The sequence below is a fragment of the Aethalodelphis obliquidens genome, unplaced genomic scaffold, assembly GCF_003676395.1.
Source record: "Aethalodelphis obliquidens isolate GAN/ISIS:26980383/991018 unplaced genomic scaffold, ASM367639v1 scaffold3, whole genome shotgun sequence".
Classification (NCBI taxonomy): domain Eukaryota; kingdom Metazoa; phylum Chordata; class Mammalia; order Artiodactyla; family Delphinidae; genus Aethalodelphis; species Aethalodelphis obliquidens.
In genome coordinates this window covers 2768719-2782797 of record NW_020837947.1, presented here as the reverse complement: position 1 = coordinate 2782797, position 14079 = coordinate 2768719, and the positions used below count along the sequence as shown (strand labels likewise).

The window sequence follows — 14079 nt, the reverse complement described above, 5'->3', positions numbered from 1 at the left end:
GCACAGTTTTTCCTGTTGGTGTCGACGCTGTAGGAAATTAGGGGTCAGATGCCAGCCGTGGAAGACTGCACACCCTGCCCCACCTTTTCTCATTGTTCACTTGGAATCCTTGCCTCTGTCCTTGCCAGTACTCGGGACACTGTGCTCAGAGAAAGAGGACAGCTGGGGGCTTCCCGAGACCCCATCAGGGAGCTGCCAGGGTACGAGACCCGTGTCCTCTGTCTGGGCCCCTCAGGACCCTCTCTGATGTGGGCCGTCCACCTTGCGGCTCCCACGGGACCCCTTCCCCGCATACCTTCTGCCCACGCACACGCCCTGCTCATCCGTGTTCATTCAGAGCACTAGTGACCTTGCTGGCCTCTGCCCCATTTCCTCACCAGGTGTGAGAGCAGCTCAGGGAAGCAGACCGTTGACTGACGTTATCGGGCCCTCTCCTGCTCCCATCTCTGCAGCATCTCTCCAGGGCCTGGGGCAGCATCTGTCCCGGGCCTGGGGCGGCATCTCGGTTTCCAGCCCGGCTGACCCCCGCAGGCTATCCCTGCTCCTCACTTAGCACTAAAGACAGGTAGGTAGGACGAGTTTCCCAAGGTGAAAAGGGAAGCGGAAGATCCAAAACCACAAAAGCTAACAGTGGTGACTCCGGACAGATGGGACAGGAAGAAAGGCACGAGCCTGCGGTGGCTCCTTTATATGCGTCTGTATAGTTTGAATTTCTTACCAGTTATATTACTTGTATGTCAGATTAAGCAGGACGCACGGTTTTAACTGAATTAAACCCATCTGGGCTCTTATCGCCAGCTGCTTTCAACCACCCTCAACTCCAGTGAGCTGTGGAGGAATGAGCCTGAGGGCCCCCAGCCCCGGGTGGCGGGGCAGACGCAGCCGCGTGTCAGGAGGCCCCGCCACGCACACCCCCTTGTACCCCGTGTGGAAGCGCACCAGTCCGGCTTCACAGGGCTGCGTGTGGCTCAAAGAACGCATCCGAAAGCGCTTTGAAAGCGGTGTAACGCCTCTGAAGGAAAGAAAAAGTGACAGAAATGATTCAGAGGGGACAGGCTAGCTGAGGAGGTGCTGGGACACAGACCCGCCGACGTCAGCCCTGCGCCTGCCGCTCTCGTCCACTATTGCCAGGAGATGGGAAACCGTGCTCACGTTCACGGTGAAGGTTGAAAAACTCCAACTAAGTGCGTGATGTGACCTGAGGCGTGAGGACTGTGCTCTCAGGACGCTCTCGGGCCGCGGGTCCACCCCTGCCCCGCAGAGCTGGCTCCCTGCCCAGAGGTCAGCCTCCACTCCCGGGGCCCAGCGCGGCACTGGCCACCAGGCCGTCGACACGTGCTGTGGGCCTGCAAGCCCCACGGCTTCCCTGGAAACAGCACAGACGTTAGCTGACCTGCCTCGGGGGGAAACTCAAGCCCAGGATGCTTCCGGGCAGCCTGCAGTCAGCTAGTGCGGGGCAGTTTTAGGCGCAGTGCTTGGGTGCCTTTTCTAATATCTGCCCATTGCAAGAGCGCATTATGAATAGCTGGGAATGTGGACGCTTTCCCGAAACTGGCCCCCAGCTTGTCACTTCCCTAGCCATCTGAATCATTTTCAAGGAGTTCCACTTTTCACCTGTAATTGACCTTTTAGGGATATAGTTCTTCAGTTTCTTAATAAGGCATTTAATCATGCTCATTTGACAAATATTTAAATCATTTATTGCCATTAATTTACAGCATTTCAATATACACACTGCATGGAAATACAAATACCTTTTCAAACACTGGCAATGTGATTTTAGCTATGTGGCCAGCTGCCAGCTGTCTCATGGTCATTAAACGAAAGGTCAGGATTTCTGAGTACTTAAATGCTGATGGTTACAAATTTTGTTCTCTTCGGTTTTTCATAAGGTAACTTCTAACAGATAACATACATATTACTGCAGATAAAACCATCACTGGGAATCATTACATTGATCGCATATTTGAGCTACGCTTTCTGAAGAGAAGTAAAACATTCAGTACTTGTAAGGCAGCCGAGAGTGGGTTTGGGAACTCCCTGCTATTTCTAGAAGAATCATCTGGTTAGTAAAAATAGCATTCTGCATATTTCTCTTAGCAAGACTATTCACTAGGGTGGAATGTGTGACTCAGCAGCAGCAGCTGGCAATGCCACCCCTTCAAGAAGCCGGTTCTTCATTTTCCATTGTTATGCTGAGGAATTTTTAGACATCCTGGGAAGGAGCACAAAGACAAAAGCAGTGAGAAACAAAACTTCACCGCCAGCCTCGAAGGCCTTGGGGGGCTTTAAGAAGACACCTTTACGTTAACATGTATTTCAACTCACGATGTCATAAGAACAGTAATGCCCTATTTCATGCTAATTTTCATGTTTGATAAGTGAATTCTCATCGCACTGTCTCAACGGCGCAGTCGCTTCTCAGCGTATTTCTGCTCTGCATCGAGTCTCCCCAGCCGCACAGTCACAGCCCGCCCCACGACAGACACAGGCCTCCCCAGCTCCTCAGAACACAAAGCTCAGCGGGACCTACTTACTCGTGCTGGAGCAGCCGTCCGCCCTGGGTGAGCTGGGCTACCTCGTTGGTGGCGTGGCAGGCGAACAGCAGCCAGTTGCGAGGCTGCACCTTGTAGGCGAATCTCATGAACGCCAGCGAGTAACAGCAGAGGGCTGCGGGGACACGCAGGACAGTGACCTGCAGCCTCCAGCTGAGGGCTGCCGGGGACACGCAGGACAGTGACCTACAGCCTCCAGCTGAGGGCTGCGGGGACACGCAGGACAGTGACCTGCAGCCTCCAGCTGAGGGCTGCGGGGACACGCAGGACAGTGACCTACAGCCTCCAGCTGAGGGCTGACAGGGCTCAACTGCCTCAAAAAAAGAACCTTTTCTGCTAAAACCTTTACAAATGATAAAAGCTATTGCTTAGATGCTTCCATGAATGGGAAACTCATCAGATGGTTTGCTCCCGTTACGTATTGTTACTTATTACTTAAACAGTTAAAGAACATAATGTCAGTAAACTGACATCAGTTCTAGCCTCCTTTTCTGTCCCCTAGAGTGGTTTATAGTCCCTTATCTGAAAGAACTGCTATTTAATCCCCTCAACGAGTTTTATGTTCAAATATCAGGACTTCAAGTAAACTTTAAGATCCTTTTTCCACATAAAGTTCAAGAGGACACAGTCCTTAACTAGGGGGACTACATCTGAAAGGTAAATGGGACCTTAACAAATACTTCCAACTATAGTAACCCTTTTCCTTCCTTACCATGAGGAGTTAACACCCATCAATGACGTCAGGCGCTTTGCATTACTTTCTAATGGTGACTGTAGTGTCTGGTGCTACGCACTTGAAATGTAAGCAGGAGCTGTATTATGCTATGATTTTATATGTAAAGAGCCTCCCAGTTATTCCAATCTGCATCCTTACCAAATGTCATCCGCCCGCTGATAATCTCTGGAGACTTCTTCATGTCATTGATGGCGGCAATGGGAAGACCCCAGTTGGCTACTGGGCCCCAAAAGTGCTGTTAAAAAATGAGGGGAGAAAGAAGAGGAAAAGTGAAGACAGAGCGTGAACAGCTACAACTTCTCTTAAACAGTGACGTGAAGTGTGCGGTTAACTGGGGAAGGTTACCGTGCAGGCGTTCGGTGTGCAGGCATGTGCCTATGAACCAGCAGCTCTCACCAGGTGAGAGCCCCAAACCAGAAGGGATCGGGCACTTTACCAAGGTCCCTACCAGCTTCCAGATCACAACTAAGTAATCTCGGACTGTCCCGTTTAGAGAATTTTCAAATGAGATTAAATTCTTACACAAGTCACTCTTGCTACAACTTAAACCTGTTACAACCATTCTCGTAATGTAACGTTTAAATCTATCAAACTTTTTTCAAATTTTCATTAAGGTATTTATTTGTCAACATCTCTTAAAATGCAGACCCTAAGTTGGATACTTTTTCTGAAGAAAGTAACTTAATAAGGGAAGAAATTGCTTTTCGGCTCATACGAGCTATATGAAGATCAGAGAACCTAAAATCTACACTCAGACCCCCAGATAATGAGAAATTAAACTGAAAATTAATTTTGAAGTAATAGGAACAGCCTATATTTAAGAAATGGATCAGGAGTTTCTCATGTACGGCCATGGCCATCCCAGGGTACCGAAATGAAGTTGTCCACGTTGAACAGTAGCAACATGCAATTTAACTTCTGAGGTTGAAATAAGTCCAGGGGCTTTCCCCATTAAATTAAAAATTGTTTTATTTATGTACGATTTGCAAATATGAAGGAGGGAGTTCCCTGGAGGCCCAACGGTTAGGACTTGGTGCTTTCACTGCCCTGGCCCGGGTTCCATCCCTGGATGGGGAACTAAGATCCCGAAAGCAGTGCAGCACGGCCCAAAAAAAGTGAAAAACAAAAAATAAAATAAAATATGAAGGAAACCACACACTGTTGGATAAAGACCCTTTTCAGTTATCAGAACATTAAGCAGTGCTTTATTTCTGCCTATCAGAGCATTTAAGATAAACGCAGACTGCAAAATACCTTTCTAGACCTGCATTTCTAATACTGACCAAGAGTCATTAAAATCCAAAAACTTCGTAAGAATGAGAAACAAGGAAATGCAAGAAAAATAAGTGAGAATTACCTTCGTCATGATTTAAGAATATTTTGAAACATTTACATAACGTGTTTAATGTAAGCATGAGGCCTCTGCCTTAAATAGCTGTAAAACTGTCAGAGCTGTTCTACTGCCAGCATGGTGAGTACTGCACAATCTCACACCTGAGTTATGGACGCCGCACCTCAGGCACAGTTGGTATAAAGAATCTTTGAGGTTCTGGGGAAGGCTATTTAGTCCTCCTGCTTTCAGACTGGATTTTGTCTCAGCTACTCATTGCTGACACTTTAATGCTTCTTGTGCCTAGATGAAGCCTGGCCATTTTCCTCCTTCCTCATCCTCCAGACCTCTGGTGATGGAGTATCTATCCCTCCTCACCTACCCGCCTGTTTCCCTTCCTGTCCTTCCCTTTGTGTCCCTTCACTTTTAACTCTCTGTTACTCCAGTGATGTTCCTCTCCTCCTTCTTTCGACCACGTCAGTCTATTCCCATCGCTTGCCTGTTTAATCACTTTCCACCGCTCTGCTCTACTCTGCACGGTGGCCCCCAGATCCCCGCATTATGCACACACTCAGGGCTGCCCTGAGGGGCTCAGCGAGGCCAGGCGTCTGCGCTCACAGCTGCGGCCAGGTAGTAAGAGGCCACGGCATAAATCTGAAACCTGAGGCAGCCCGGGGGACTTCTGGCCACAAGACAGTATTCAAAGTTTTACTGTGGTGAGTGTAGGGTTATATGAAGCAGCGTTCTGCAAGTTAAGGGCTATATATACACTTGTGATTATAAGCATTGAGATATACTTGAGATATTTCATAAAAAGAACATAAAAGGTAAAGATAATTTCAACACTAGTTACTAAAATATCTAACCACAGAAAGTTAATAATACATCTTTTCCATCGAGTACAAGACTCTAGTTCTCACTTCCCTTTCCTGGAATACATGTTTGGTCTGTGCTCTGTCAGATATTCATCAGTCAATGCACTGGTCCTGCAGAGAAGTTAGTGTCCAGAGTGGAACCGGAGGACCAAGGGGTCACTGGAGGTGCCCTTAGCCTGGGACCCACAAGGTCCCAGGATGTGGCATGATAGCTGTCTCCTGTCCATACTCTGTTAATGCAGAAAGTCTGCAGAAGCCTGATATGAAGTAGCGACAGGTTCTTACCGTACTATTTTGTGAGGAGTCACCGAGGTTCAGACAGGAGAGACATGAGGGGAAAAAAAAAAAAAGATCAGATGCTTTGTAAGATTTCGGTTACTTTAACCTCATACATGTGTTCAAGTTTCAGTAACAGAACTACAACACTAGGAGCACATATTCTTTTTTTTTTCTTGAGAAGATCTAGTGATATTAGGTCAATAACTTTGACCTAATGAAAGTAAACCTTAATTTTTGAAACGTAAACTTAATCCTTAGAGTGGAGCTATCCAACAGGAATATAATGCAAGTCACGAACAGGAGTCACATGAAATTTAAAAATTTCTAGAAGTCATGTTAACAAAAGTGAAAAACAACAGGAGTTAATTTTATTATTTATTCCAACATTTCTAACTATTTTAATTTGAACACGTAATCAATAACAACCTACTGATGACGTATTTTACATTCTTTTTCGGCACTGAGCCTCCGAGATCCGGTGGGTGTCGACACAGCTCAGCTTGGACTGGCCACCCTCCACGAGCTCCCCTGCCACCTGGTGCTTGTGGCTCTCAGACTGGACAGCACGGGCTTATAGGGGGCATTTCTTTGAAAATGACAAGTTGGAGAGAAGCACAATGCTGCAGAATTCTACCAGCAACGGACTTTCCGTTTTTACTTACCAACAGCCTCTCACCAGAACGTAAGCTCCTAAAAATAGGCGTGTAATTCCATATTCTGTTCACAGCTGAAACTCTGGCCTAAGTGTGCCCAGAATTCACAAGGCACTCAGAAAATGTTTGCTGAACGAATGAAGAGAAAGGTCTTCTAATGTTAAGTGAATTGTTTTCCTGAATGCTAAAATTAATACCATTCAGAAATACGTCGAATTACTTTTACTTCTGAGATGGCATTTCTTCTTTTCAGGATATAGCTTAATTGTTCTGACAAGGCAAACTCTTGAAAGTGTAGCTCCTGAAAGAATTACTGAAATAAAATGATAAAATCCTCTATACACACTGTCTCGTCCAAACAGCTCCGCTAGTTGTTTTGATGCAGAGGTCAAGGAGGTTCTAATCTCCAGCATGAGAGTAGTTGTTGACGATGCTAATAATATACTTCAAATAGGTTCTGTTATGAAATACGAACAGCCTAGAAAGAGTCCATCTTTCAATGTTAAGTGCACTGTTTTAATAGATAATGTTTCAACTGCGGTAACAAATTACATTGCCAAGATTGTATTTCACAGCAAGTCCAAGCTGAGCACAGTGTTTGGACGGCAGAGAGGGTGAGTCCCTTATCAGGTCAGAGGGCAGGATCCAGTAGTTTATGGACTATAGTCACCTGTGGTGTCACTCTCCTTTGTTCAGGATCTGAACACAGGCCTTTTATTTATCTGTAAATTACCAACGGCACATTTTTTTTCCAACAAAAATATTTTAAAAGATGTGTTTCTTAAAATCTAAATTGTCAGCTCGGAGATAATTGAGTTTTCAATTCAGGACTCTTTCCCTGAGTTGTGCAATAGTTCAAATTCTACCCTATTTTACAACAGGCAGGTCATAAAGGAGTGTGAAGGAGGAATAACTTCTGCCATCATACTCTGCTCAATCCCAAAGTCCTACGTGAAAGTGACCACAAAAATAAAGTTGATCACATCACTTTAATAGTGGTTTAATGACGATAAGCCAATCTGAGAATAAATTTATTCTAAACATCCCTGGGAAATACAAAAAGCCACAACTCAGCATCCCTTAATTCTATGTCAGAACTGTCCAAAACATGCATCAAGTACTCAGGCAAAAAATCTGAGAAGCATATTTGCGCAGAGCCAAACTGACAAGAAAAGCTTCCTAGTATGTATTAGCTTCTGTTCCAAAGAAAGGTAAACTTATAAGCAACACAAACTGCAGTTGGCGGACAATAATGTTAAAACTGTGTGGAAAATACCCTTGACTTTCTCTTTATTCGGTATGTTGCCTGTATTTTGTTTCAGTGAAGGTTAAAACAACCTCAAAATGCATAAGGGTTTTCTTGGTTCACTTATGACCTTGAATTCTTGCGGAGGAAAAACCGATCTCCCCCGTTAAGAATGATGATGGAGGTGACAGAGGATGACTACCCTGCATAAATTTTATCCTCTGTTTCCCCTTAATTTGGAATACTGTTTGTTTGGCTCCAGGTTTCTTCTAAGCTCATTTTTATTTTCTTAGTGTCTTCTTGGCATTGCCAATCTGTTTCTTCCTTTCCTAAAATTACTGACAGTAACTGTTAGCTTTCTCTGAAAGTACTGTGAGTAATTTATAACTTGCTTACACAGTACTAAAAGGATCTAAGTGGCAGCCTAGCATAGTCTGTTTATGTCATCACTGAGAGCGGGGTAAGGCTTGGAGACGTTCGAGACTGCAGTTCTCCTACAGGCTGAAAACGCTCACTGCCATTTCAGTTATGCTCAGCAACTTGTACCTCATTTTCTAGTCCAAGTTAAAATGAGAGGGAGTTTTTACAATCAGAATGTGTGATATTCAACTGTATTTAGATGGTCAAAACTAAACTGGACGGCAGAAAAGAGATTCCTGTGGCCAGTTCTGCTTCAACGCTTTCAGCCTCAGTAACTTTCTGAAGGTCATTTACATGGCAGGGAAGTAAGGCCAGGGGCGGGTATGCAAGCAGCATGGCAGAGAAGGGAGGCAGACACAGGAAAAGTAGGTGCAAAGAAAGTACCTGAAACCTTCTTTTCAAAACTGTTTTTGTGCATAACCATTTCCCTTTAAATCTTAATGTCATCTTAATGACATTCCTGTTTTGGTTTCACAGGTTTGGCGTCCAGAGGGTCTCAACTTTTCCGCCTGGTTTGGATCTGTTTTTCCATATGGCAGGTGAAGTGTTGGACTACTGATGTCTGAAGTCCATTCCAGCTCTAATATCCTATAACTTGTGAAAGACTCCCTGTTTTCCACTGCAACTTCTCACTTGGGTAGTAAATATAAATTCTTAAAGCTCTCCTGGAAACTAAGAAGTTAAAATAACTTAGAATAGATAATCTCATTAACTGGAGAATATTCACTGCCAACAGCCAACTCACTTCAGATTTACAAGAGCATGCTGACTGATTAACTGATTTTCAAATACTCGTGATCTAGGTTCTACCTAAGAAAGCATTCTTTGCACATATATCCAAATACATATGTGCACGTATACCTCTGTTCACTTCTCTGAGGGAGGGGAGTAAATCTCTAGGATAAATATACACAGACCTTGACCGACTCAGTCACTAGAACACACATCCTACCTCAAAACTTAGTTGCTCATCTAATTTATTTTTCTTAACCAAAATTCAGGAGGGAGAATAAGAGCAAAAAAGAGACAGCTATCTTCTTTTACTCCACCAATAACGTATGTGAGGAAATAGTTTATTTAAAAAAACAAAACAAAACGATAATAGAGATCCAGGAAGTTCTTGATTCAAGATTTTCATTAAAGTAAGTGAGAAGAAATCAGTGAAAGGAAGGATGGAAGGCATCAGAAGGAGCACTGGGAGCCCAGGGATTAAACATGGAATACTGATAGCAATAACAAGAGAACATTTACTTCTGTAATATACACAGCACTGTGCTGTGTTGTCAAACAGCTACCAAAGCCCCAACACCAAGCAATTTGTCCAAGACTACACAGCTGGAAAGCAAACGGGCTGGGTTGCAAACCCATCATCAAACCCATCACCTATAGGTGTAATACTACTGCCATCGCTTCCAACAAAAACTGTCAGGAATTACTTAACAGTTTAATACTAAGACCCAAGTTAAATGCCCCAGTTGTCCCAGTAATGCCGTTTATAGCTGTTTTTTCCCATATCAGATCCAATCAAAATCCACACACTGCCTTTGGTTACAGCCTGTTCTAACTCCTGTTCCTCAATGAAAAAAAAAAATCAACATTTTAAAATACACTTGGAAATTCACTTTAATAAGAAAGACATTTCAGTCTTATCCATAAAATGTAATTGACAGGAGGTTATAATCTATGTAAAATATGACTTTAAATTTTTGCTAAAAACTTCAACTATGTTGTTAATAAAATGACTTTAAAAATTCTAGAGCAGCTTTAGTTTGGAAAACCTCTACACCCCTTCGGCAGGCTGTAAAAACAACGCTAGAGAGCTTGAGTTGTTCAGGAGTGCAAATGATTGACAAGGCGAGAAGGCACAGGGCTCCGTCTCTGATTGGAAGAGAATATGAAATTGTCTCCTTATGGCTTTATTTATTTGCCAAAGCAAAGCAGGGGCCGTAAGCAAGAAGACTAGAGGACCAAACAGGGGAAACGTTCCTCTAATAAATGCTGGGGAGAAGTGACTCCTTTCTGGAGAAAAAGCTAATAAATGAGCTGCTGCTGAGCGTTTTGATATCAGCCCAATCACTGCTCTGCAGGCTGGCATGAAATCCTACTGCTGCCAGGAGCAGCAGGGAAGACAAGGCCAGTGGACATCTCACTTCACCTGTTCAGTCCACAGAAGGATTTCCAAGTCAAAATCGCAGAGCTTTACGCCTCATGAAACTGAGCAGGACCCTGCAGGGCCTTCCTGAGTACAAATGCCCCTCTGTGTCCCCCGTTTCTTGTTGTAGAAAAAGGCTTGAGTCTTCCAGGCCTTCCCCAAGTTCCCAAGGGCGGACTCAAGCAGTTGCTAAGGAGGGAAGTGAGGGAATGCAGGAAGAAGGAAAAGCAGTTAAGCAAGAAAAGTAATGATAGCTTAAACAATAGTTCAGCGATAAAACAGAGCCCTAGTTCCTCCTGAAGGGATACACATATCAATCTAACACATATCTTTGAGTTGTTCTGCAGGAACTAAGGCTCCCACCCAGGTGGAGGATGGTCACTACATTCCCACCACAAGAGGTAGCCTCAGACTAGTTGGAACCAGAAGGTTGACATTAAGATTCCCAAAATATCACCCTGTTACCTCACCACCTACCAGTCAGAAGAAAGTCCACAAACTGATCACGCACCCTGCAAGCCTCACTCCTAATGTGTCTTTAAAAACCCCTCCCTGAAAGCCATCTGGGAGTTTGAGCATGAGTTGCCCCTTCTCCTTGGTTGGCAGGCGCCCTGCAGTAAACGCTGCACTTCCCTTCCCCACAACCAGTGTCAGGAGACCGGCTTTGCTGTGTGTCGGGTGCACAGACTCAAGTTCTGTTCAGTAACACTCACACTTAAGATTTTAACTTTTCCCATATCAGTACACTTTTTAAAATGTTTCTGCTACAAAAATAGCAAGATATAATAGAAATACATAGTGATTTGGGGTTTCCAAGTATTTTCACATCCCTCATCTGGTTTACTTTTCTCAACAACCCAACCAGATAGGGCACTGTCATTAAACCCATTTCACAGACAGGGTAACAAAAGTCCACTGGGATTGACTGCTGGGGATCCCTTGGCTAGAAGTCATTCTTCAGAATCCTAGCTGGATGTCCTACCAGGCAGCACTTTCCTGGACACTGCAATTCTCTTTTTTTCCTCATTTAGTCAGAGCTTGATACAATAAAAGCAATACTAGAAAAGGCATGTAAACATTAAAGCTACATGAACTTAATCTTTGAAAAAAGGTTAGACCATATATCAAAGTATTCAATTGAAATACCTGGCTCACAGACCCCTGTCTAGTAAAAAAAAAAAAACATACATTTAGAAAAGCAGGGCTAACTCTCTTCATTGAAAATACATATATTTTACAAATTCTTCTTGTGTAATAGAATGTTAGGTAATCATCAGCATATTTCTAATATGGATAAGACTTTATTCTTAATTACATCATACAGTTTTACCCTTAGCTGTACTTAACTATTAGGAAGGCTCATACAAAGGAGAAACATTAGTGAAACCTAAGGTAATATTTGAAGTCATAGAGAAACTTGACTGCAGGGACTAATAACACAGCCTCCCATGACTACTTTCCTCCGATCTCCCCAGCACATTACTCTGATAAATACTCTGCTCCACAGTACTAAACATCTGTCCTAATTAATCATGGTCCTATGCAAGTACACAAAGTTCATTTTTGGAAAGTCAAGAGTGAAGCTTCTGTTTCCAAATTTACCACGTGGCAATTATTTTTCTTACCCTACTGCCCTTAAAATTACAAGCAAACAGTATTTGCAATAAAATTCAGAATTTAAAAAAAATAATCCTTTTTTTTTCTTTTACTGGTAAAATGAAGCTGCCTTCATACTGTACCCTATGGATACTTATTTCTCCTCAGTTGTCATCACTTCACCTCTTTACTACACTAACCTGTTGAAAAATACTGCAGCCCTACACTTACCTAGGTTTAAAAAAAAATCACAAAGAAAAACTAAAATGTATACACCTAAATAAACTATATCAAACGGTTTTAAAGTTATATTAAATAAATGAAATAAAAAGCAAGCATCTCAAGATTACAGGCGAAAATAAAATACAGAAAGTGGGACTTCCCTGGAGGTCCAGTGGTTAAGACTAGCGCTTCCAATGCAGGGGCCGCAGGTGGCCCCTGTGGGGGGGCGGGATTAGGACCCCGCCTGACGAGCGGCGAAGCCAAAAAATAAAATAAAACATAGGAAGTAGGCTTTTCATCCCGCCACTGCCCTTTCTTTCTCATTGAAAATAAAGACTTAATGGAAAGCAGAATATTAAAAAGTATGCCCTTGGTTGGCAGAATATTCGTATGTTAGATTTGATTCCGTCCCACGCTTGACGTCCTGAAGCTGCGAAATCCGAAGGGCGAGGTCGACCGGGCAGGCTCAGTGCCCTTGTCGCGGAAAAGGAGCACCTGCGGCTCACCTTCCACCGAGCGATGCCGGGACGCGCCCTCCCAGCCCGCGCCCGGGGCAGGTCCGCCGCACACCTGGGCACACACCTGCCAAGCAGGTGCAGCGAGCCGGAGCCCCGGCCCCACTCGCCGGACCGGGCCCGCTCTCGGCGCCCGCCCGCGCCGGGGTGGGGCTCCCCCCACCGGGGCTCCGGCCCGCCCCGCTGCCCCACTGTCCGGAGCCCCAGGCGCCACTACCCCGGAACCCTGCCCGGCTGCCTGGACTCCCGCCCCGCGGCCGGGAGCCCCAACCCCGCTGTCCGCAACCCACCGCCCCGCCGCCCCGGAATCCCCGCCCCGTTGCGCGGAGCCCACCCCGCTGCCCGCACCCTTGCGGCCCCTCGTTCCGGCGGCGTCGGCTCCGCACCCCGGACCCCTTGGTGGGTCCGGCCCCGGGGACTCGTCACCTCATGAGGTAGTCCCGGAAGTCCTTGCTCCGGACATAGTCCGCCGCCTTCCGCACCAGCGCGCCCGCCATGGCCGTGCCAGACACCAGGCCGCCCGCGGTGCCCTGGGCGCCGCTCCTCGGAGCCCAATGACACCCGGCGGAGCGGACAGCGCGGACACCGCAACCGCTCGCCGGCGTGCCTCACGACAGCTCGGCCCCACCGTACGGTCGCGGCCCGCCACCTGACTCTGGGCCAATGGGAGGGCGCAGGGCGGGAGGCGGCGGCACGGATTGGCTCGCGCTCGCCGCACACCTCCTCCCCGCCCCTCGGCAGCGCGTGGGGGCGAGGCTTGCTGCCGTAAAACGGCCGGGGTCCGGCGGCGATTGGCTGGCGGTTGCCAGGCATCCGCGCTGGCGCGCTCAGGGCGGGCAGATGATTGTCCGAGGGCGCGCGGGACTACCCGCCGCCCGCACCTCGTGGGCCTTTGCAGCGTCCGCGAGCCCCCGCGGCCGCCCGGGCCTGCAGGCTCCAGACTGGAGGTGGGCGCCGGGAGGAGCGCAGCAGCGGCGCGCGGGCTGCGTCCGCAGTTGCCGCTACACGTGCCGGAGAGCAGGTCCGCTAGCTCTGGACCAGCGCGGGAACCGCAGCGCCACGTGTGGGGCGCACCGCGTGGAGAGGGAGACGTGGGAGGCTCCGGCTGTTAAGGGCTTTGTTTTGTTTTTGTTTATTGTAAATGTTTTACCCTGGCCAAAACTGTAGACGGCCGCGTCATCTAAAATGCCCCGGATGAGAGCATGGGGGCAGAGACCCTTGGGCATCTCTAGCAAGGACTTCAGTTGGAATGTAAACACCATTATTTTTGATATGGAAGGATTGGAAATGAGTTACATATCCACCAAAGGGACAGAGTCAAATAAATCGTGGTGCATCCATTCCATCATCGAATACTATACGGTAGTTTAAAAGAATAAGGGAACTATGTGTGCTGATATGGAAAGATCTTTAAAATTTATAGGGAAAAAAATCAAGGTGCAGAATCCTGTGTGAAGTATGCCAGTCATTTGTACATAGGGACAAAGAAAGTATAAATTT

General features: G+C 46.2%; 1 protein-coding gene across 2 annotated transcripts; it reads right to left on the bottom strand.

Annotated features, from left to right (window-relative positions):
• Positions 1–1674: 1674 nt before the first annotated feature.
• MPC1 (mitochondrial pyruvate carrier 1) lies at positions 1675–13203 on the bottom strand. Of its 2 annotated transcripts, none has more exons than XM_027081481.1 (5): positions 13006–13203; positions 5782–5785; positions 3430–3526; positions 2538–2670; positions 1675–2215 (listed from the first exon to the last, which is right to left on the bottom strand). In XM_027081481.1, exons 1-5 carry the CDS (start codon positions 13074–13076, stop codon positions 2191–2193), a joined length of 330 nt encoding a protein of 109 aa, XP_026937282.1. In that variant the 5' UTR covers positions 13077–13203; the 3' UTR covers positions 1675–2190. The 2 variants fall into 2 exon arrangements, with proteins under 2 accessions (XP_026937282.1, XP_026937275.1); XM_027081474.1 differs by having other exon boundaries at positions 2538–2715; positions 13006–13202.
• Positions 13204–14079: the final 876 nt, after the last annotated feature.